The sequence below is a fragment of the Carica papaya genome, chromosome 8 (assembly GCF_054855325.1).
Source record: "Carica papaya isolate Zhongbai chromosome 8, ASM5485532v1, whole genome shotgun sequence".
Lineage (NCBI taxonomy): Eukaryota > Viridiplantae > Streptophyta > Magnoliopsida > Brassicales > Caricaceae > Carica > Carica papaya.
In genome coordinates this window covers 6859989-6883008 of record NC_142316.1, presented here as the reverse complement: position 1 = coordinate 6883008, position 23020 = coordinate 6859989, and the positions used below count along the sequence as shown (strand labels likewise).

The 23020-nt window shown below is 38.6% G+C and overlaps 3 protein-coding genes across 4 annotated transcripts in view; 2 read left to right on the top strand and 1 right to left on the bottom strand.

The window, feature by feature from the left end:
- The first annotated feature begins 5188 nt into the window (after window positions 1-5188).
- LCD1 (reticulata-like protein, putative (DUF3411)) overlaps window positions 5189-23020 on the top strand; it is a 28379-nt gene continuing 10547 nt past the window's right edge. Inside the window, exons 1-7 of one of the 2 annotated variants that reach the window (XM_088209612.1) lie at window positions 5189-5343; window positions 5476-6297; window positions 6440-6538; window positions 6867-7087; window positions 7346-7415; window positions 7498-7577; window positions 7993-8057. In XM_088209612.1, coding sequence (XP_088065738.1) covers window positions 5710-6297; window positions 6440-6538; window positions 6867-7087; window positions 7346-7415; window positions 7498-7577; window positions 7993-8057 — 1123 coding nt within the window. In that variant the 5' untranslated portion in view covers window positions 5189-5343; window positions 5476-5709. The remainder of the gene's footprint in view (window positions 5344-5475; window positions 6298-6439; window positions 6539-6866; window positions 7088-7345; window positions 7416-7497; window positions 7578-7992; window positions 8058-23020) is intronic. The other variant, XM_088209613.1, reaches the window with a different exon arrangement.
- LOC148240419 (Ribosomal protein S12/S23 family protein) lies at window positions 14865-16701 on the bottom strand. The gene has a single exon (XM_088209615.1). It carries the CDS (start codon window positions 16699-16701, stop codon window positions 16324-16326), a length of 378 nt encoding a protein of 125 aa, XP_088065741.1. The 3' UTR covers window positions 14865-16323.
- Window positions 18402-23020, top strand: part of LOC148240418 (Cytochrome C assembly protein) — a 9392-nt gene continuing 4773 nt past the window's right edge. The window contains exon 1 of the mRNA XM_088209611.1: window positions 18402-23020. This exon is cut by the window's right edge and continues 4773 nt beyond it. The gene's annotated coding sequence lies outside the window, so the exon portion shown is untranslated.

The following is a 23020-nucleotide window of genomic DNA, read 5'->3' as shown; positions in this document are numbered from 1 at the left end:
TGTTGATTGATTTGTGGTCTAATATTAATTGTGTGAATTATGATAAAGGAATTTGCTGGTACTATGGTAAAATTATATTCTTCAAATTATTCAATTTGAAAGTCAAAGATGGGGGATCTTCTTTATTGTAAGAATTTATATTATCTGATTAAGTTACGAACTACTAAGCCAATGAGAAAATAAGATGATGATTGAGAGAAGATACATAAAAAGATTATAAGAACAATCCGACAGTGGGTGGATAATAGTATCTACTATTATATAAACAAAGAAGTGAATGCACAAGTTTTGTCGAATAAGTTGAAATATATATATAAGAAAAAAATGTTTGGAATATGACTTTTATCATTAAAAAGCTTATCAATCTGAAACTGATATGGACAATCGTTTGCAGAACACTTTAGGTAAATTTCAAGAGTTGGTAAATGAGTTGACCACAACGAAAATGACTCTAGATGATGAATTGCATGCATTATTGCTCTTGATTTCTTTGCTATACAGTTGAGAAACCTTAGTAATATATCTTAATAATTCTACTCCAAACGGTATTTTGTCTTTACTTGTGGTAATAAATAGTCTGTACAATGAATACACTAGAAAAAAAGGTATGGATATTGAGACTTCATAAACACTTGTTACAACAACAGAGAGTAGGGATAAAAGTAAAAGTAGAAGTCTTAATGGAAATCATAAATCTATAGGTAAATCATAATCGAAAGAAAATTTTAGTTATTGTCGTTGTGGCAAGGAGGGACATATAAAAAAAATTATAGGATTTGAAAAAAAGAACAGAATAATGAGAAAAATTAGAAAAATACATATGATTAGAACACTACTGCAACTATAACTGATGATAGTGAAAAACTAGTTGTACTTTCATTTGTTGAGGATCATAATCACATCACTAATTCTGATATTGAGTGGGTTGTTGATTCTGCAACATTCTATCATGCTACACCTAGAAGAGATGTATTTACTATGTACAAATACAGAAATTTTGATAGAGTGAAGATGATTAATACCAACTATGCAGACATTGTGGGTATTGGTGATATTTGCATGCAGACAAATGTTAGTTGTACGTTGACTCTGAAGAACGTGCGATACGTATAAGATTTACGTCTTAATTTGATTTCTATTAATGCTCTTAACTTAAATGGTTATTACAATCTATTTGGTGGTAGATAATGAAAACTCACTAAATGTCTAATTATGGTCGCTAGAGACAGATTATGTCATACACTTTACAAGACTTAGGTGAATACTATTAGAGGTGCACTGAGTGCAGCTGAAGATGATATTTTATCAGATTTGTGGCATAAGAGGCTGACTCACATGAGTGAGCCAGGGTTGCAAATTTTGACAAAGAAGTCTCTTATTCCCTTTGTCAAATGTATAAGTCTAAACTCTAGTGATTATTGTGTGTATGTTAAACAACATAGAATTTCTTTTACTAACTCATCTGAAAAAAAAGAATGTTCATGCATTAGTTTATTCTTATGTGTGTGATCCTATAGATGTGGAAACCATTTGAGGTAACATATATATTTTTACTTTTATTGATGTGCTTCGCGAAAGATTTGAGTGTTTGTGTTGAAAATAAAAGACTAGTTCTTCAGTATTTTAAGCAACTTCATGCCATAATGGAAAGAGAGAAATGAACATTCTTGAAGTGTTTTTACAGTGATAATAATGGTCAATACACTTTAAAAGAGTTTGAAAATTACTGTCTACAGCATGAAATTAGACATGAGAAGACAGTGTCTAGTACTCCTCAACATAATGGTGTAGCTGGAAGAAGAAAAGTAACCCTTCTTTAAAAGGTCATATGCAGATTGAAAATGGCTAACTTACCAAAGTCATTTTGGGGTGAAGCATTCTACATTTTTTGGTATTTGATGAATCGATCTCCATTAACTCTTTTAAATTTTGGGATTCCTTATAGAGTACAGTCTGGGAAGGATGTCAATTATTTTCATTTGAAGATATTTGATTGCAAGACATTTATACGTGTACGTAAGGATTGGAGGTAGAAGCTTGATGACATGATAATTTCATGTATTTTTTGGATTATAGAGATACAAAGTTTAAGTATAGATTGTGGGATCCAATAAAGAATAAAGTTATCAAGTCTAGAGATGTGTTTTTTATTAGCACAAGACTTTGTCAGACTTTGAGACATCAAAGAAAATTATAAGTGAAAATATTCGTCTTCTTGCATTAGTTTCTCCTTCAATTAAAGATTCTACATATGAGGGAGAGTTACATGATGAACAATAGTTCAATGATATGTTAGCACTAAATGATGTTGAGTAGAGAGATTAACTCCGTGCATCTCAGATATTCCAGTTTTGAGTATATTATAGTTATTGAAGAGGGGGAGCTAGAAAGCTTCCAAGAATTTCATAATTATGAAGAAAAAATTCAGTGGTTGAAAGCAATGCAAGAAGAGATGAGTACTTTGAAAAAGAAAAATACCTATGTGTTAGTTGAACTTTCAAAAGGTATAAAGACTTTGAAAAATAATTGGGTATACAAACTTAAGATAGACGGTGAAAAGCTAGTGAAATATATTAGAAGAAAGGAATTGACTTTGATAAGATATTTTCTACTGTTGTGAAGATAAACTCCATTTGAATAATTTTTGGTTTAATTGCTAGTTTAGATCTTGAGCTTAAATAATTAGATGTGAAGACATAACTTCTTCATGGTGATTTGGAGGAAGAAATCTATATGGATAAACAAGAGGAATTTGAAGTCAAAGGGAAAGAACACATGGTTAGTTGAAAAAAAGTTTGTATCTGTTAAAACACGCTCCGAGACAGTGGTACAATAAATTTGATTGTTTCATAGTCAGCCATGATTACACCAGAATAAATGTAGATCCTTGTGTGTACTTCAAGACATTCACAGATAATAAGTATGTTATTTTGTTATTTTATATAGATGATATGTTGATAGTAGAACAAGATATTACATAGATTAGTGATTTGAAAAAGGAATTGTTTGGCTCTTTTGATATAAAAGATTTGGGACTAACATAACATATTTTGGTTATGTAGATTACTCGTGATAGAAAAGCTAAAAAGTTATAGTTGTTATAAGAGAGATGTGTTGAATAGTTTTTAAACATATTTCATTTAAAAAATTCTAAGCAATTAACACACCACTTACAAATCACTTTACACTTAGTAAGAAATTATGTCATTTCACTAAAAAAAAAAAGAAAAAAATGACAATTGTTCCTTACTCCTTTGCGGTTGAGAGTTTGATGTATGCTATAGTTTCTACCTGACCAAATATTGCTCATGTTGTTAGTTTAGTAAGCATATTTCTTTTTAATCCTGGTAAGAGTCCTTGAGAAACAATTAAATATATTTTCAGATATTTGAGAGATATTTCTAGTATGTGTTTATATTTTAGAGGCTCAGAACCAATTCTAAATGGATATATAGATGTAGATATGACAGGTGACCTTGATAGAAAAAAAGTCTACTTCAGGATATATGTTTACTTTTGTAGGAAGAGTTGTATTATGGAAGTCTAAATTGAAAAAATGTGTTATTTTATCTACAACTGAGGTAAAATATATAACTTTGACTGAAATAGGTAAAATAATGCTTTGGATGAAAAGATTTCTCGAATAATTGGGTTTGAAGCAAAATGAGTATGTGATGAATTATGATAGTCAAAGTGCTATAGATTTGAGTAAGAATACCAAATATCATTGTCGAACTAAACATATTAATATGAGATACCATTGGATATGAGATGTAATAAATAATAAAGATATGTTATTAAAAAAGATTTACACTGATAAAAATTCAGCTGATATATTAACCATAACTCATGACAAACATAAGTTTTGCACCAAGAAGATAGACTAATTGGAATTGAGCAATATATGGTGGGCATCTCCTTATGGTCTGAATGGGGAGATTGTTGGTTTTTGTATCCAACCCAAGGCAAATTAGTAAATTAAAAAGAAAAAAAAAACATAAAGAAAATTAGGGTTGCATTTTCCTCTCTTATAAATATATGTTGCATGAAAGTCGAAAAAAAGGACAAAAAAAGCAACACAAAAAAAAGCAAAAAAATTTTGAGTTCTCTCTCACTCTCACGTGCAAAGATTGAGAAGAAAAAAACTTAATTTGTTGTTTTTTGGGAAAAAGAAAAGGAAAAATATTTATTTTTTTACGTGCACGATTTCCAAGATAGAAAAAAAAAGGATTATTTGGTTATCTACATAGAAATCAAGATAGAATTTTTTTTTTTCACAAAGATTGGTAATTTTTTTTGGTTAATTTTTGAATCAATTTTTTGGAGAACTGTTGTATCTAATTATCTTGGTATGATAATTTAAGATATAGTAAATTTGGTTAGAGGAATTTGTGTATTTATTCATAACATTATGTATTTGATCTTTGTGATAGTGGATTTGATTCAGAACTTATCATGTAGTTTTTTTCTCCACACTGGAGGATTTTTCACGTAAATTTTATGTTCTTTTATTTTTATAATTATTCATTTGTTTGTATTGGAATTGTTTACCAATTGATTGACTAGTAAACATTAAATTGGGATTCTCTGAATTAATTTTAAGATTGTCTTAATTTATACAAGTAAATTATAATATTTAAAAGACCCAACATTTAGCATGCTTAACAAAATTAAAAAATACCTAACTAATGAGCTTTATTGGAAAAAAAAAAAGTGTTTAGGTTTAGTGATTTAGGAAATTAAGAATTGTAATTTTTTTTCTTAATTTTAGATTCAATCAAGTTGGTACAAAATTTTATTTTATGGATCTATCTAAATAAATTTATATTTAAAATTTTTAATATTATATAGATAATATGTGACATTTAATTAATACTTAAAACTAATCGAAAAATATTTCGTGTCAAAAAATTTAATAAAAAATATTTAAATTTTTTTAGTGTTAATTTTTATTAACGATAATGAATTAAATTAAATTTTTTTAAAAGTTGTAAAAATTAATTTAAAATAGAAATAGAAATTAACTTAAACAAAAAATAAATAGTACTGTATAAATATATTATTCTAGGAAAGAAAAAAACCACTCTCATGTAAAAGATGGCATTCAGCAGGCCAAGCCATTCTCACACGTGCGGGAGGCAAATGCCCCACGTGCTTGCGGCACATCACGCATAGATACCAAAGGGGAAATATAGCCCCACTGGCCCTAGCAACTCCCAAGCCAGAGAAGCCAACGTCTCTTCTCTCAAAATCCAGCCCTCGTTATTCAACTCCTGTCGCCTGCTTGCAGTCCTCCGTATGCCATAATAAGACAATCTTCCGTTACTATCATTTCTAAACAAGGTAGATTTCGTTTGCTTCTTCTGCATTTTTTCTCATTTTCCTGGTTCTTTCACTCACTTTTCCTCATGCACCTACTCCCGCGTTCTTCTTAAAGCACATTTGCTGTGTCAACTCTAATAACTCTACTTGCAGCTTCAGTTATATCGAAGTAGCGGATTCGAGTATCCAATGCATTAACTGAAGTGCAGATGTTGAAATCTCGAGTTCTTTTGTGATTTTCGATCGGTTTTCTACTACGTTTATGTGCTTGATTTGATTAAGTGATTAGTGGTGGTCTCTTAGGGTTTCGCGTAGGAAAGCACGGCGGTTTTTAATTTGTCGACTTACTTAGGTTAGGATTATAAGGAAGAAGGAAGAAGGAAGAAGATGGCGGGTGGTGCGTTGAGCTTTGGACTGTCGAATTTTGTTAACGTGAGGAACGATGTTGTTTTAGGAAGGTTATGGTGTCAGGATGTAGTGTTGGATAGCTTTAGATTCCAGCGTATAGTGAAGGAAACGGCTTTCCTTTTGAGGGCAAATAATTGTAGAAAACGTGTCTTTGTCAAGCAAAAACAGAGGCTTGTCGTCATGAATATGTCCAACTCCGAAGCTGACCCGCACTTCGGGGCGTCAACTACCAGGGTGACAGGAGAGGGAGTTGATCTAATTGTAGAGAAGGATATTGGAATATTTGAAACGGGTAACGAATTGAAAACCGGTGACAATGGTACTGGTGGGGATGTTTATGATGGAAATGGTGGAAATGGAAAATTTAATAATGGTGGAGGAGGGGGTGGTGGTGGTGACGAGGAGAGAGATGATCCTGAAGAAGAGGAGTTTGGGCCAATTATGAAATTTGAAGAGGTAATTAAGGAGACGGAGGCTCGAGGGGCCACTCTTCCTTCCGATATGTTAGAGGCCGCTAAGAGTGTGGGGATTCGCAAAGTGCTTCTTCTTAGATATTTGGACTTGCAGGTACTTTTGATTTAAATATCAGCATTTCTTGTTCTGGTATGGACACTGCCGATAATCATCTTTCTTGTAGTAGTGTAGACAATGCTATTTTTCTTCCTCTTCAGCAGTGTCATGACATGATGGTTTTATGTTTGCATTTTAGGGAGCTAGCTGGCCTTTGGGATTTGCAATGAAGTCATGGGCTATGCTCCGGAACAGAATGTTAGCTGATCCCTCTTTTCTTTTCAAAATTGGGACAGAGGTTCGTGAAAACAGTTTAAAAAAATTTGATAAAGAATACTTAGTTGATCAATATGATATTGTGTTGAATTTGGAAACTGTTAAGTGAATAAATATTGACATTGATCTCTACTGTGCTCCTAAGGGAAAAATGCTATCATTTTTGTATGATTTAAGAGCTGCAACATGTTTAATTGTGGCGATCTTATGCAAGTTGGCATTGATCAAATCAGATGCTCAACATTCATGTAGCATCTTAGGGTCTAAGAGAAATTTTGATGTGCTTGGTTATTGGCATTATCAATCTTGCAGTGCATAAAAATGACCAGCTCTGGCTTTATTCAGTGCAGATAGTCATTGACTCTTGCTGCGCTACTTTTGCGGAAATTCAAAAAAGAGGGAAGGACTTCTGGGCAGAATTTGAGTTGTATGTTGCTGACCTCTTGGTTGGGTTAGTGGTTAATGTGGCCTTGGTTGGTATGTTGGCACCTTATGCTCGTATTGGACAACCGTCTGTGTCAAAAGGGTTCTTTGGACGCGCGCAGCATGCTTATGCAGCTCTTCCTAGCAGGTTATGAGTTGTTGCTAAAAGTTATTTGAACTACTACACTTCGCCCACTCCCCCCCCCAACCACACACAAAAAAAGAAACAAATCAGTGCATTTAACTATATGAAGCTGGAAAAAAATTTAACTTCTCAGACTGGATACATCTTAATTTTCTTATTGTACATAATTATATGTTTGTCTATGATAATCACATTGCCTTCTTATTTCCTTATTATGATGTTAAGAAATGTATAAGTCTTTGAAAATATTGACTTTTACAGTGTATTTGAAGCTGAAAGGCCAGGATGTAGATTTTCAATAGGTCAGAGAATCGCAACATACTTCTATAAGGTATTGTTTTTGCTTTTTTTTGGTATGCTAACTGAAAATTTCTTGGTGGATGATTATCTAGATTTATCAATTCTGTTTGCAGGGTGTCTTGTATGGATCAGTTGGATTTGCATGTGGCATTGTAGGTCAAGGCATTGCAAATCTTATCATGATTGCCAAGAGGTATACTTCTACAGACATCTGTTGTTTTCTTTAAAACTCCCTCTTCAACTTTCCTGGTGTTTTCTTCTTCTGAAATATCACCTACTCTTGGAGGTTATATTTATTCTTATTTTTAAGAAACCTCAGTAAGGAAAGCCAAATAATCATCCAGTCTTTAGTTGTGGAAAAATTGAATGTCACTGAACAGCATGCCATGTTTGCCACATAAGACTAATGTTAATCAATCATGAGTTCAAAGAGTTGAATGAGAAGGAAATTATCAGAGAACAAAAGGTTCGGTAATGCAACATTGTAAAACTAAAGAAGGTTTGATGCATTTATGCTATGAGGCTATTACCTTCTTTGTCCTTTTTTCTTTTATTTGTGTGGCTTTCGTAGTGCAACAGTGCAACATTCTGTTTGCTTCACATTTCAGGAGCATAAAGAAATCAGAAGAGGATATACCTGTGCCACCTCTTGTAAAGAGTGCAGCTCTTTGGGGTATGCGTTTCTCTGCCTTACTCCTTTCCTAAAATTTCTGTATTTAGATGATGAAACAAGATGGTTTTTGATTAACTGGTATGGAAGCCAAATCTGATTATTTTCTCCATAATCTGAGGTTTTTTGTGTTGCAACTCTTCATTTTGGATGTTCATTGAACGATAAGTCCTCTTTCTTTCCTTTGCATTTTGTCGGTCCCAGATTTATTCAGTTAAATCAGCAATAGGTTAAAACTAACTTTGCACTTCATCTTAGGTTTGTCTCCAGATGAGCTTATCTTGTGGTTGTAATTTTTTCTTTGCACGTTTTCCTCCCCAGATTTATTCAGTTAAATCAGCAATGATCATCTCTAGTGGTTTGTTGAAAACTAAACCTTAGTTTATGAGAGATAAAAATGTAACATTTCCAGTGTGGTTCTATTATTTTGTTCACCTTTCGTAAATTCTAGATGCATAATAATTGACAGCAACATTTGGAAGGTCGGCAACTAATGGGACATACAACAACCTTCTATGGGCAGCAATTTCCTGATGCTATGATAACAGTTTTCTATTTCTTTCTTTCTAAACAGAAAAAAAAATCTTAATCTTTTTCATAACAGAGGGAAAAGCCAGGTATCTGCCAGAGAATTATTTTGGTCTGTTATTCTGTTTGATAATTTTTGTACTTAGAGTGCCTTTCGCAGAATGGTAGTTGGAATAATTGGGTCTGGTGACAGTGGTTAATGGGTATCACACATTGTAATGTTTGAAGTCAAGCATCAATACACATTTACTACATTAGATAGTCTCTTAATAAATAAAAATTAGGGTAAATTTCATAGGGTTCCTTGAGATTTTGATTGAAAATAGGATAAACTAGGTAGGTTCTTTTTAGAAAAAAAATAATTGAGTTCTTTTATTAACTTTTATCTCTTAATTAACTTATTTTCACAATACATTACTGTGAATACGTTTTCGTTCTACATTTTTACATTTTCTTTTGTTATTATTTCATTGTCAATGTAATTGGAACATGACATATATTAACTATAACTTTTTGTTTGTGAAGAACTCGGGTGTAATATAAAAATATTTGTTAGGCAAATTTGGGGATGATAGTGGAAAAGTTTACAGATAAGTCACCCTTACTGCCACTCTACAGAACCGTACATGAGATTTGAACCTCATACGGCTCCTCGTTCAATTCTTTCGAAGTCATTGGGTCCTTTTCCTCGTTCGAGAATCTCCTCCCTTCTTCCACTCCGTCCCGAAGAGTAAAACGGACAAACTCAGTCACGTTTTCATGTTCCAATTGAACACTTTCCATTTTGATTCTTTTCAAAGTAGAAGATTCTTCTTTTTACCAAACATCTGCGGATCCAATCACACGATCTTATAATAAGAACAAGAGATCTTTCTCGATCAATCCCTTTGCCCCTCATTCTTCGAGAATAAGAAAGACACTTTTTCAAGTTTGAATTTGTTCATTTGGAATCTGGGTTCTTCTACTTCATTTTGATTGACTTCTTTTTTGATTCTTTTTTTTTCTCTCTTTTCTTTCTTTTTTTCTTTCTTTTTCGATCAAAAGCACTATGTGAAATCTTCGGTTTTTTCCTCTTTCTCTATCCCTATCCCATAGGGACAGCACTTGAATCAATAGAGAACCTTTTCTTCTCTATCTATATGAATCGATATTCATACATTCCAATTCCTTACTGACAAGGAAAATCCCGAATTTGATCCAAAATTCTCGGTTTAGTGTGAGCTTATCCATGCGGTTATGCACTCTTCGAATAGGAATCCATTTTCTGAAAGATCCTGGCTTTCGTGCTTTGGTGGGTCTCCGAGATCCTTTCGACGACCTATGTTGTGTTGAAGGGATATCTATATGATCCGATCGATTGCGTAAAGCCCGCAGTAGCAACGGAACCGGGGAGAGTAGTATACAGAAAAGACAGTTCTTTTCTATTCTATTAGTATTAGTTAGTGATCTCGGCTCAGTGAGTCCTTTCTTCCGTGATTAACTGTTGGCACTAGTCCTACATTTTCTCTCTGTGGACCGAGAAGAAAGGAGGCTCAGCGGAAAGAGGATTGTACCATAGAAGCACTTTCAAATATACAACATGGATTCTGGCAATGCAATGTAGTTGGGCTTGAATGTTGATCCGAATGAATCATCTTTTCCGCGGAGGTCAATCTTTGCCTGCTAGGCAAGAGGATAGCAAGTTACTAATTCTGTTTCGGTAGGACATGTATTTCTATTACTATGAAATTCATAAATGAAGTAGTTAATCGTGGGGTTACCATTATCCTTTTTGTAGTGACGAATCTTGTATGTGTTCCTAAGAAAAGGAATTAGTCCATTTTTCTGGGTCTTAAAGGGGCGTGGGAACACATAAGAACTCTTGAATGGAAATGGAAAAGAGAAGTCACTCCAGTTCCTTCGGAAATGGGAAGATCTTTGGCGCAAGAAGAAGGGGTTGATCTGTATCATCTTGACTTGGTTCTTCTTTTTCTATTTTTTTAAGAAAAGAATACCACTTCTCCTACCCGTATCGAATAGAACATGCTGAGCCAAATCTTCTTCATGTAAAACCAGCTTGATTTAGATCGGGAGAATCGCACGGTTTTATGAAACCATGTGCTATGGCTCGAATCCGTAGTCAATCCTATTTCCACTAGGAGCAGTTGACAATTGAATCCAACTTTTTCCAGAATTAGCATTTCATATCCGTAATAGTGCGAAAGGAAAGCCCAAGGTTTGAATCTATATGTGAAACGGAAGGCCTTAAAATGATTAAGATCTTTTTTAAATCTAATACGATTAGAAGATTCTAGTTTGAACTTAGTTCATCTATTTCCATAAGGCAGGGCAATCCCTCTCCTCCTCCCCTTTCAGTCTCAATTGCATCGATCCTTTGGTCGCCTCTCTTTACCGTGCTGAACCTTCTGACTTTTTAGAACGTATTAGAAAATACAGTCTCTCCCTGGAACAGCAGTAGCAGCTGTACTTATGAACTTTCTTCCTCGATACCTAGAATAAGCTCAGGTATCATATACCTATGCCTTATTTAGCAGGGGCACGGTTAGCCAATCACCTGGCATTGGGTCAAGAACTTAAGGAGTTCCTGCGGGAAAGGCTATGCTAGATTGACCGTTGACTGCTTCTTGTAGGCCATTACATAGGGGAAAACCCGAACGAAAGCCTTAATAAGCAGAATCGGGGATCATAGGATCATCTGAGAAACGACATCTCATGGAGGGAAGACTAGATGGTCTTTGAGTTGAGCGTCTCTTTCATGTTCCTAGACTGACTGATTACGTTACCAATGATGCACCAACACTATAGTAATCGGGCACTTTGACCTTTTTCTTAGACACCTTTCGAAGCACTCATTTTTCTTTATTTTATGTATATCAAAAACTTTTTCACTCCCTCAGTTCTACCACTGCAGGAAAATCATCTATACCGTGTTTTTTTGCATCCCATAAGTGTTTAGATCTCTGGTGTTATATAATAATAATAATAGCGAGCGATTTACAATAGATTTTATTGCACTAAGGCTAAGGCGAGGAATCGGCCAAAAACGCACTTTAGATACACTGGAGTTAAAGGCTTTCACGGTGTAAGTAGAGGTTTTTTTCTTCCCCTACTAGTCTTTAGGTTTTAAGGAATGCCCGGGAGAATTTGCAAGATGTGGCACTTTAATAATAGAATAGAATGCTATACTTTGCCTGCCATCTTACTAGAAGAATCCTAGTTTCAAAGCTGCCTAGCCTTATTATCTAAGAAATCAGCAGATTAAATAGCAGGGGCCGAGACCGACAAGAGCTTCTATTCCGAGTGAAAACTTCGTCCTTATAGGCTGTCTAGCCAAGTCCACTAGACATTTTTTCGTGAACAAGAGCAACGTAAATGGAATAGCTAAAAAAACGGGCACTCGATGGCTATTTCGCTTATTCCTCCAACTTGAGATACCATATTTTGCCATTCTTAACTGAATAATTCAAGTAAAGAGCCCCATCCCTGGCATGGAAGAAAGGCAGACCGCTCACTAATCCAATGCTACCCACCTTCAGGCGGCTGAGTCCTTCACAGGAAAAGCACTGACTTCCTTACCTTCCGAAAGGAGCCAAACGAGACCCCTGAAGTAAGGTAGGTGACTTTTCCAAACGCTCTCCATGTCAGTTCCCCTCTCAGGCAGGCCTCTTTTCTTTGCTGGAGTTTTAGTGGAAGTTTCATTTCCATTTAGACCGAGTATCACTAGTTGTAGTTGTCCACCTTGTAACAGGATAAGTCCCAATTTTAGGAGTAGTAGTTTAGTATCTTTACGAGAAGATAGTGGGAGTAGCATTAGCAGAAGAGGGAAGTGAGTTTTCAATCTTTTACTTGAAAGCTGCCCCTTAAGGATAGCGGGTTCTCTTCATTTTGCTCTCGAGCGAATCATAGTCGGAATCGGGAAGAGTCTCCACCCCTAGTCGGTAATAGATTGCAGGAAGGGCAGTCTCTTTTTTACCTCACCTCTTTAGGAAAGCTAATCAATATCAGTTAGGAATATCACAGGGATCTACTTGAAGTGCTTCTGACTTCAAGTTCCGGGCCTGTCATCTTTTCAATCTTCGTCCCAGGCAAGGAATATCCCAAGCAAGCTAGAGCAGAAGCGGAGATGAGAATTGAGAATCAACTGCTTCTTTATTTAGACGCAGGAGGTTAATCTCTTTCATTTTGAAAGAGTTTTAAAGCTAGCACTCTAGGCTTTATGGCGCAAGAAGGTAAGCACGTATGGCAAATCCTTTTTCGTTGAGGGCCAGCCTAGTCAATATGTCTTATAAAGAGCCAGTGCCATTCCTTATGTCTGACATTCCATATCCAGCTGAGGTCCCCCTAGGCAGGTACCATTTATAGTCATAAGAAGGGGCTGGTTTTCATTTATAGCAAGCTAAGGGTCTCAATTCCTAGGGCTTAAGGTTATAGTCTTTCCTACCAAGCCAAAGAATCCCCCTAACTAACTACTTTCTAAGGGGCTACGAGCAAAACCGTTCTACCAAGCCTTCCGCCTTTTGAAGAGAGGAGTGAAAAGAAAGGACTGAATTGCCAAAGAGAGAAACTGATGGTACTCTCGATTAAAAAGAGAGGAATAAGGAGCTAAGAGGCCCCACTATCCTTGAGTTCGTATAAGAAAGTCTATTAGTTTCCAGTGAGCAAGTCTTAGAAATTATCCTCTTGTTGAAAGACAAGCCTGTGAGAAATGCCTTCTAATTAGGATTTCATGGGCAAGATCACTAGGTTCAGGCGTGAGGATTTAAAAAACCTGGCAATCTCTTTCTTAAGAAATTGTACCTTCCTTTCCATCAGTCCTTCCTTCTCCACTCCAGCAGTAAAGATCCTTTTAAGTTGATAGTGCCTTGAATGAAGTGAGCAATCCCCTCCGAGCTAACGATAAACATAGAAAAGAAAGAAAGAACTACTATGAGCTCACCTCTTCAAAAGCTTTTTCAAGCCCACGGAGCGGTAAGAGCTTTCGGTGCTTTAGTATTAAGCCCTTTTGAAGGGAGTGAGGAATTGTGTTAAGAAAATAAATGAGTAAGCCCGAGTCTTTTTTCTAGGTATTTCCATCTTTTCTTTCCTTTCATCTCTCCTCTCGGGTATGTCAGAGAGTGTTGAAAATGCTTTTTCCAGTATGAAGTGGAAGTCAGCCTTTTTTTTTTCGCCTTTCCTAAATTTCCTTAAAACAAGCAATAGAGGCAATAGAGAAGAAAGTCATCTAGCTAGGACAAGTTAGTTTGAAAGAAGTGAAGTGCTTAATCTATTAAGTAATCTTTATGCGAGAAGAGGTTCTATCCCATTGAGGTCTTTCCCTAGGAAGTCAAAGTCTCATGGGTAGATCTAACTATGGCCATAAAGTACTAAATTATGCCCGAGGGCTATCTTTTTGTTCTATAGATTGTGAGTGGAGGCCCTATCCTCTTGTGTGCTAAATTTTGGATGAGTATGAGTTCCCATCAGGGATCAATATGGCACCTTCTCAATAGTCTTAGTTCCAGTATCACATAGAGGTATGAGTCTTTCTCCAGGCCCAGGCGAGAAGGAGTATTGAAAGGAAGCTCATTTGGAAGCCTTTACATAAGTGCTCTAGTCAAAGTCTGAAATAGGGGCGAGTGAATCAGGCTCCGTGCCAGTCAATCTAGTTGCTGGTTGATCTCCCTCAGGGCGAGTTGCTATCGCTGCTTCCTCTTTCGTTCAAGCGGCATGAAGCTCATCTTCATTGACTGACTCGGAAATGAGCCCGTCACCCGAGAAGACGGACTGACTGGCATCCTACAATATAGAAGGCTGATCCCGCTTTGTTAGCCGCTCCTTCATCTGTCAGTTAAGCTGCTGATAGCTCATTCCCTGAATCATCGGACACAGCCATACCTTATGTGATTTTGTTTGCTGGAAGAGAGGTGTCAGAGGACTTCCCCGATTCCATTAAAGAAGGAATCTCATCTCTCTTCCAATACAAATAGAACAGGAAGAGTCGGAAGTCCGTAGCTTGGAGCTTGGCCTGACTGCTTCCTCCACTAATTGCCGGAAGAAGCCGGCCGTCAAAGAAAGATCTTCTACTTCAACCTGGCTTCCCTCAACTGCTGATGCGGCTGCTACGCTTTTCTTCTTTATTCCCTCTGCAGTTACTGGATGGGGTGGTATATTGGATCCAGACTGACCACCGTAGGAGGACGAGAAAGTGATTGATTCAATAGACGGTTATCCATAATCCAGTCTGCAAGAGATTCTCGATTGGGCTTGAAGAATGCTTGGCTGATAAATAACTCACTTCTTGGTCTTCGACCCCCTCAGTCACTATGAATGCCCCCGATCAGTGCAATGGGACGTGTCTATTTATCTATCTCTTGACTCGAAATGGGAGCAGGTTTGAAAAAGGATCTTAGAGTGTCTAGGGTTGGGCCAGTACATCCTCGCCCCTATCTCTAAAGGATCTTGGTGCCGAATAAGGCTCGGGGCGCATGCGCGTGGATTAGGATTCTCGCACCCTTAACAAGATCACAGTAAAGAATCGCTATCCTTTGCCAAGGATAGATGTCTGATTCCCATTTGACTAGTTGAAGGAGCCCGTTACTTCACCAAGATAGACTTTAAGTCGGGATATCACCAAGTTAAAGTGGTGGAAGGCGTTGGAAGACCGCGTTAAAGACAAGGCAAGGGTTATATGAATGGATCGTCATGCCATTCGGCCCTATTACGGTAAGGCCAATGCACCTGAAACCTTTATGCGGCTGATGAACGATGCTCTTAGGCCTTATTTAGATTGGATGAATTCGTCACGGTCTACGACGACGACATCTGGTTTATAGCAAGACCCGGGAGGAGCATCTGAAAGACGTAGAGACTGTTCTAGAAGCTCTGCGTGAGCACCAGCGGAAAGCCCATACGGAGAAGAGCTGACTGACTTATAAGCAAAAAAAAGGGATGATGAACTACTTGGGGCACATCATCGGCTCATCCGGAGTCAAGATAGATCCTAAGAAGACGAAGTCTGTCCGGGAATGGCCAACCCCTTACGGAGGTAAGGAGTTTCCTCGGCATGACCAACTACCTTATCATCTAATGAGGTTTTTTCAGTCCGTCGGTCGTTGTGTGGTTGGACTCGATTTCTTCCGGTTTTAAGCAATCTGTCTTTCTCATCTTTCACCATATGGATTACCTGGATGGAGGTTCTTTCCCGCAAGTGCCTTCGGTCTCCCTTTAGCTCTGGTGGGCGTGGTTCTGTAGTTCTTCTAGCCTTCCTTCAAGTCGTAGCCTTAGCTTATCGATGGGTCTTGCATTAGATACATACAGCATTTTCTTTGACTCATGCCTTGGAGAAGAACGTTCTTTGTTTGAGTTTGAAGCCCTTATCTTTCGGGAGAGCCACCTGGGCGAGACCTTCTCTTTTCTTTTTTTATATGGTATGTTGAATCACTTGTGAAGTCGACTTCACTTGACCGTGTCTGCTTCAACTTCACCCTAGACTCGTGTCGTGTAGTGTAGTGTAGCAAGACTAAGAAGTGGTCGAGTGAATTTATGAACGAGCAACTATTAGAAGCAATACCTTTTTCTTTTTTGATTCTTCCTCCACTCACCTCCATGGGCGAATGGAGTCAAATACACTCTTTCTTGGCTAGTTTAGTCTACTCCATTATAGGTCATTCGTAAGGGCTCCGTAAAGTTCTATTTTTGGGCGTAACGTTGTGGTTGTTCCATCGACTGACCGAGAAAAACGAGTTCCAGAGGCATCTTCCATTCATATCGATTTGGGTTTTTCCGCACCATATTTTGATCTGCCTCTTCTTCGATCCGGAATTCCCAGCAAATCCTTTACTCCTCGAATACAATGGGATTTCACACCTGGCGAATCTTTCACTCTACCTCCTCTTATTAATACCATAGAATGTTCCTGCGAATTATGACCTTCGCCCGGAATGTGAGCAAATATATCATGTCGATTGCTCAACCGTACTTTGGCTATCTTACGTGGAGCTGAATTAGGTTTTTTCGGTGTTCTCGTTGAAACACGCGGGCGTACTCCTTGCTTCTGGGGACATTGATCCGAAGCTCGAGTACGGTCCGTGCGCCGTTTTTCTTTTCTACCATGACGAATCAATTGATTTAATGTAGGCATCGCTCTTTCCTTTGTCCTTCTCCCCTATTTGAGCCCTATCACTAGTGATTACTCCCGATCCGAAGCACCCCTTTTCCATTCATAGAGAAATCCAATCGTCAAAATGAATAAAAAGGCCATCATGGACCAAAATCCAAACGGATCAATCTTGTTGGGAGGTACTGCCCAAGGAAAGAAAAAGGTGACTTCCGGATCAGGGATAATAAATAAAATGGAAACAAGATAAAATCGTATATCGAAACGACTTCTGGCATCACCGGAAGGATCGAAACCACATTCGTAGGCCGACAATTTATCTGGATAGGTCGAACTATTGGAAGATAATGGAAAAGGAAGACCGAGTAGGATCAAAGAAACTAGCGGACTAATCACTAAATAGATAAAAATAGGTGAAAATTCTGACATCACCGCAGCCCACTTGGTTTTCTCGCTCTGCTCCCCCCCAAAAAAAGATTGAGAGACTGATTCTGACTCATCCAATGATGGAAGACGGAAATCGCTGGTTAGGATGGTCCAACCAAGAAAGGCATGGGAGTCTTTGGGCATTGCTGGGGCTACTAAGTCAAGCTTGGGTCGAGTTAAGTAAAGACTGACTACCTCCCTCACTGCACACTTTCTATATATCTGTCCCCATTATGGGCTGCATGCTATCTCCGATAGAGCAATGGGAGGTTACAATTCCGAAGGAACTCTGACTTCTTTTTAGAATCAATCTTTATACATAGGAACTTTCAATGTACTGGGCCGTTACTTATATAAAAAGAACAGCTTTGATTTTCGTGCTTGCTTGTTTAATATAGTCAATCTTTTGTTCAATCTTTTGCTTTCCCGGAACACTAACGAAGTGACTTAAAAATGATTCTATAATAAATAGAAGAGAACAGCATATTTGGTGAAGCAAAGAGCAGTTCGGTCAAAAGTCTCTACCACACACTCAATCCAATGAGCAAGCACATAAGCAAGACGAATCTCTTTCTCTTTCTGTAACAAATTTAGCAATCAGGGCTAAAGCACATACAAAAAGAGAGGTGCAAGAGACAGATGTAATATATATATATAATACTAATACTTACTTACCAAGATCTACCAGCGGTATTTGATTGAAAGAGTATGGTACGAATGACTTTCTTTAATTAACCCTATCTTAATAAGAAAAGAAAATACATAGTCACTTTTCACTTTAATCAATCAACTTCCTTGAATGCAATCCTTCCCCCATTTTTAAAACGAACGAAAGAAAGAAAAACGGGAAGCGCCATGGGTTTAATGCGAGCGGGAAGATCCATCTCAGACAGAGCAGACGGGGAAAGAGATATTGAATGAAAGGTGCGCCAGCAGATATGTATTTATAACATAACAACCAACAGCGGTGAGCCGACCTATGTGCATCTTTTATCCATGAATTCTTTACTGTAGTCACATCCTCATAAAGAGTTCTATCCGATAGGCTAATTGCAGTCTTTTAGGTGACAGCGGAGCTCTTCCGTGGGGAAGAACCTAACCATATAGAAGACTTGCACCCTAGCTATTCTATGTGACCCTCCTTCAGCCCCCTATCTCCCTCTTTAGGGATCAAAAATCATCTTTGTCCCTGGTAACTAAGAGGAAAGCTTCTGAGAATATAGGTTTTGAGGTGGCATCAATACCAGAGAAGAGAGTGGGAATCCCCTCTTATGTCATTTCCCTCCTTCCGAGAATAACTATTTCGGTGGGGAAGACTCCTGCCTTCCGGCAGTAAGGTTTGTTTAGTTTTTGTTTAGGCTGCTAAAGACTGACTTGCCCCAACAGCCGTAGCTAAAGGCTTAAGCCATTGTGGAGTACCCAGATTCTTCAACCCCGACCTCAAGAGAATCCGGGGAAAGCTCCATATCAAAAGAAGCTTGACCGGTAGCGGTAGGGAGAGAGAAGTTTGGGATATCTTCTGAGTTTGGGGCTAAGGCCTGTAGCTATCGGAGTTGAACTCTTCTCTTCACCGGAATTTGAATCTACTTCACTAGATGGAACAAAGATAAAATCTTCCTAAGCCTAAACTTGCCGTGGAAGGTTTGGAACCCTACTTTCTTTAATTTAATACCGGGGCATATCTTTCTCGGAAAGCAGTAAACGAGGGAACGGAACTCGCTTTCGACTTAGAGGAAAGAGAGAATATTGACTTCGGAAAGCAGGCGCATAGAGGCGAGTCAAGGGAAAAGCTGTCAGCTAGACTAAAGAGGAAGGAGACTAACAACCAGATCGACTAAAGGCGTTGGCTTACAGCGAAACTAGGGCTGAAAGGATCGGAGTTGAAAACTGTTTGACTGACTAGATCGACTAAAAGGTTTCAAGTAAGGGAGCCAGAGAAAGAGCGGATCTTGTTGCATCGGATCTAAAGGATCGGAACTCTTCTGCTGCAGCAGAAGAGTTCGCAGAAGAAGCTGCGTTGGATGCTTCCTCAACAAGGAGCTAAACCTTCTTTCTTTGCAAGGGGATCTCCCCTTTCTGCCAGATCTTTAGCAAGAAGGAGAAGAGGGGAAAGGTTCACTATAGGACTAGGACGAGGGGGGTAACAGAATAGCACAGAAGCAAAAGAGAAAGGAGTGGAATGAATCTGAGAAAAGGAACGAATCCGAGTTCGAAGATGCGACTAGGAACTCAAAGTCGAGGTTCGAAGAAGATGCTCACAGGATTGGCAATGAAGCTCAGTCTGAGTCTGATTCTTCTGAGTGAAGAACTCCCATAAAGAGTTCCTTTCTTAACTATTGAAATTGCGTTAAGTAAGAGAAGCTAAGGCGAGGGGCATAAAGTAGTAGCTAGAGTAGGAGTTCAGTCTTGGAGTTCAGAGTTGGAGATGAAAGTTTTTGTAAGATGTCAATTTCAGTAGATGAAGTTGCAAGGGAATCTTCTTCAAGCAGAGGTGCGGAGATACTCGACTAAGCAGTCGTTTCCCTCGACAGAAACCTCTTTCATCACAGTCTTGTAGGAGAACTCGACTAAGCAAAACAGTTGCAGAGTTTCATTCAAAGAGCTGACGTTGCGGTTCTCTTTCGACTTCAGGTTGCAGGAGAGTATGGGAGCTGGCTATACTAATAAGTAGTTTAGGGAGAACTCGCCCAAAGGTTCATTCCTTCCCTACCCTATTTTATAGGTGTGTTGACAAAGGAAGGGTGTAACCCAACAAAACAAGGAAGGGGCACATTGCTAGAAGGACACATTGCCACTCTTACCATTACTGAAAGCAAGGTTAGCGTCCTACCTTCTTCTTTGTTTCCGTTCTTTTCTCCCCAGCTAAGCTAATTGAATACCAGCTTCTGAGTGGAAAAGAGAAGAGCTGCAAGATCAGCTGCAAGACCAGATACCAGAGAATCAACCAAAACTGGGGAATCAACAGAAGAAGCAGAAGAAAGAAGCTCGACCAGGGGTTTCAAACTAAACTGATTGAATAGAAGTTATGAGGGCTTTCCCACCTCAACAGGAAGAGAATGAGGTAGCTCAGCATGACGCTCAGTAGCAGCGAGAGAGGAGGCATTGGCTCTACTAAAGGAGAAGCTCAGTCATACACCCCCTCTCTTCGATCTATCTTCCGGTTAAGGTAAGGAAAGCGGGGAATCTACTAAACGAATAAGTGCAGGATTTAAGGCTTATATTCACTTCTTTAAAGCATCAAGTAAGTCAACTTTCTTTTCTTTGCAAGGCAATCTTCTGACCTTACAGTCCTTCGAGTCCGGTTATCCGTCTTCTTAAGTTGAAGTCCTTTGCTGTAGTTCCTGTAGTCAAGCGTAGTTCTTTCTTACGTGGGTAACTATTAGCAGAATAGGAGTAGTGTCTTTCCTCTCGCCTGTAGTCAAGCTAAGGCTGTAGAGGGGATTTTCGCCAAAAACGACTCACTCATTCTAAACTGAAGGAAAGGAAGGAGTGATCAACACCCGTCAATCACTCCCTCCCCTTAAAGGAGAAGACCAGGCTAGGGCAGAAGGGGCCCCAGAGAAAGCACCCTTACACCCAAATGAGAAGTCCCAGACTACTAATCAGGATTAGCATAGAATTTGTCAGCAATCGAGATTCCAGTCGCGGGTCTCCCCATTTCTTGAGAGGGAAATCTCGCACTTAAGAGTTTCTACTCGGGTTGTCTTGAGTAATTAAAAAACAAAGCTGTTAAGAGTCATATATTCATGGCATAGCCGCTCTCTCACGGGTCCTATATCATGCGGACAGTTACGCACTAGGAGAGGGAAAATCTGCGCTTCCCCCTCCTCCCCCGACTGGGGATAGATTTTGATTTCGAGGGGCCACATTGCATAATCATTCTCATGTATTCTAGTACTTCTTTGCACATTAATTGCGCTAAGGACCGTCTCATATGATTGAGAAAAAAAGGAGCTTAGACGGGTTAGACAAGCTCTTTCCTTTTTGTCGAGAAAAACACTTTTTCTTCTTTTTATGGTTTGAGCTTTGTTTTGAGCTTCAGGCTCATCTTCGGAGTCCTCACCCTCATCTTCCATCTGTTCCTCAAAGAGCTGGAGAATGCATTTGTGGCCCAGATTCCTACATGGAAATGCTCTCCTTGTCCGTCCTCGTGCTTTTCTGTTGATAAGACTATGGATCTACAGATAAAAAGAGATGCTATTCTTTCTATGACTTCCCTTTTATCTACCATTTCCCTTTGTTCTGCATGAATCAAAGTAAGCAGTATATACTGCCTTAATGTGCTTTTAGAAAGGTCAGTATCCATTAATGCCTTTGTCATATTTAGTTCCGGTTTCCGTTTCATACCAACTCCCCTGTGTCTTCGTAAAAGACCCTCCCTTTGAAGGAGAAAAAGTATGAAATAAATAGAAAAGAAAACACACTTAACACTTTACCAATGAGACCTTGCTCCGACGAAGCAGACGATACGCCGCGGCGTATCGTCTTCAGTTTCCATTCATATTGAAAAAAGGCTTAGGGAAGGAAGAAGATCTTACGCCGAAAATCCCCTCTACTAGAGCTGGCCTAAGCCTATTTCCAGTATCCAATCCAATAGAAGGATACGGGCTGAATTAAGAATTAAGTCAAGGCTGCTAAGAGGAAATCTCTAAATTGCTTATTAAAAGCTTAAAGGGTCATTTATGATATGAAGTCTTAGGCCATATAAAGAGGTCCCCTCTAGGTATTGGTTTCTTTTTCATTATTCCCTTTCCTTTGCCTATTTATGCTTGAAAGCAGTTCAATACCAGCAAATTCAAGAGCACCGGACTCGACTCGTTCAATGAGCTTGCAATTCCTTTCTGGAGTGTAATTCGGGTATAGGACTTTGCTTGCCTGCTACTTTGATTTATCAGATTGAAACTGGTTCAAGGTAAAAGAAAAGGGCTTTTGCGGCTATTCCTATTCAAAGCGGATAAAGAGTTTATGACTACCTCTTCCTATCACACCGAGAGCAAGAGCTTCCTCTTCTATCCCTGAATTGAGCTGTTGTGAAAATCGAACTCACTAGATTCTAGAACATCGGTTATTATCCTAATAGCAGCTGAGGAAATGGCAAGTGCCAGGCTAAAGGCAAAGAGCTGTTCGCGGTTCCTATTGTGAAATTACAACTCAAAGGGAAAGATATTCGCAGAAGCTTAAGAGGCCATACAGCGGAAGATTCCTTCAAATAGCTCATCACGAGAAGTAGTCCTTTGGGTCTAGATTCTCTGGCCTTCCTTCCCCTAACCCCAGGAAAATCAGTGAGTTGCCCCCACTCTGACTATTGAGTTTCCTTCACTCGGGTATTTGAGTTCCACTACACTAAGACGAGAGAAGTCGGGATTTTTGGCATCCTTCCTTCTTCGTGAGTTCGTATGAAACTGGTGACTAAGCCTTTTCCTTCTGCCTTTGCAGAACTACCGACGGGCTATTTCCTTCTAAAGAATTTCATCCTTAAGCTGGATAGCCTTTAGGCTTTCTTAGTTAAGAGTAATCCCCCCTTGCCTTTGAGAGCTGTCCAATACCAGTTGATTCATTAGCAATGGTAGCAGGAAGAAATCCACTATGCTTTTAGCCAGTTATGAATTCTTTCTTTAAGGCTTTTTGCCGGGTAAGATGCTAAGAGAGGAATCACTGCTTATCCATCGGGTGTGACTGAACTGGGTGACTGAACTACCTTCCCAGAACCCAGAGCATAGCCTTAGACTGATTCTTCTACCCTTCGTGCCTTCCCTTGGCTACGAAACTAGGCTGTGATCCGCATCGAGAAAGAGAAGGATAACTATTAGAGTCTTTTTCTTCCATCTCGCTTAACTGACTACGATATGACTTTGCTTCGCACCTTACTCTATCACTTAGCCTTAGTGGGCCTAGCTGACCGGCACGGAAAGGAATG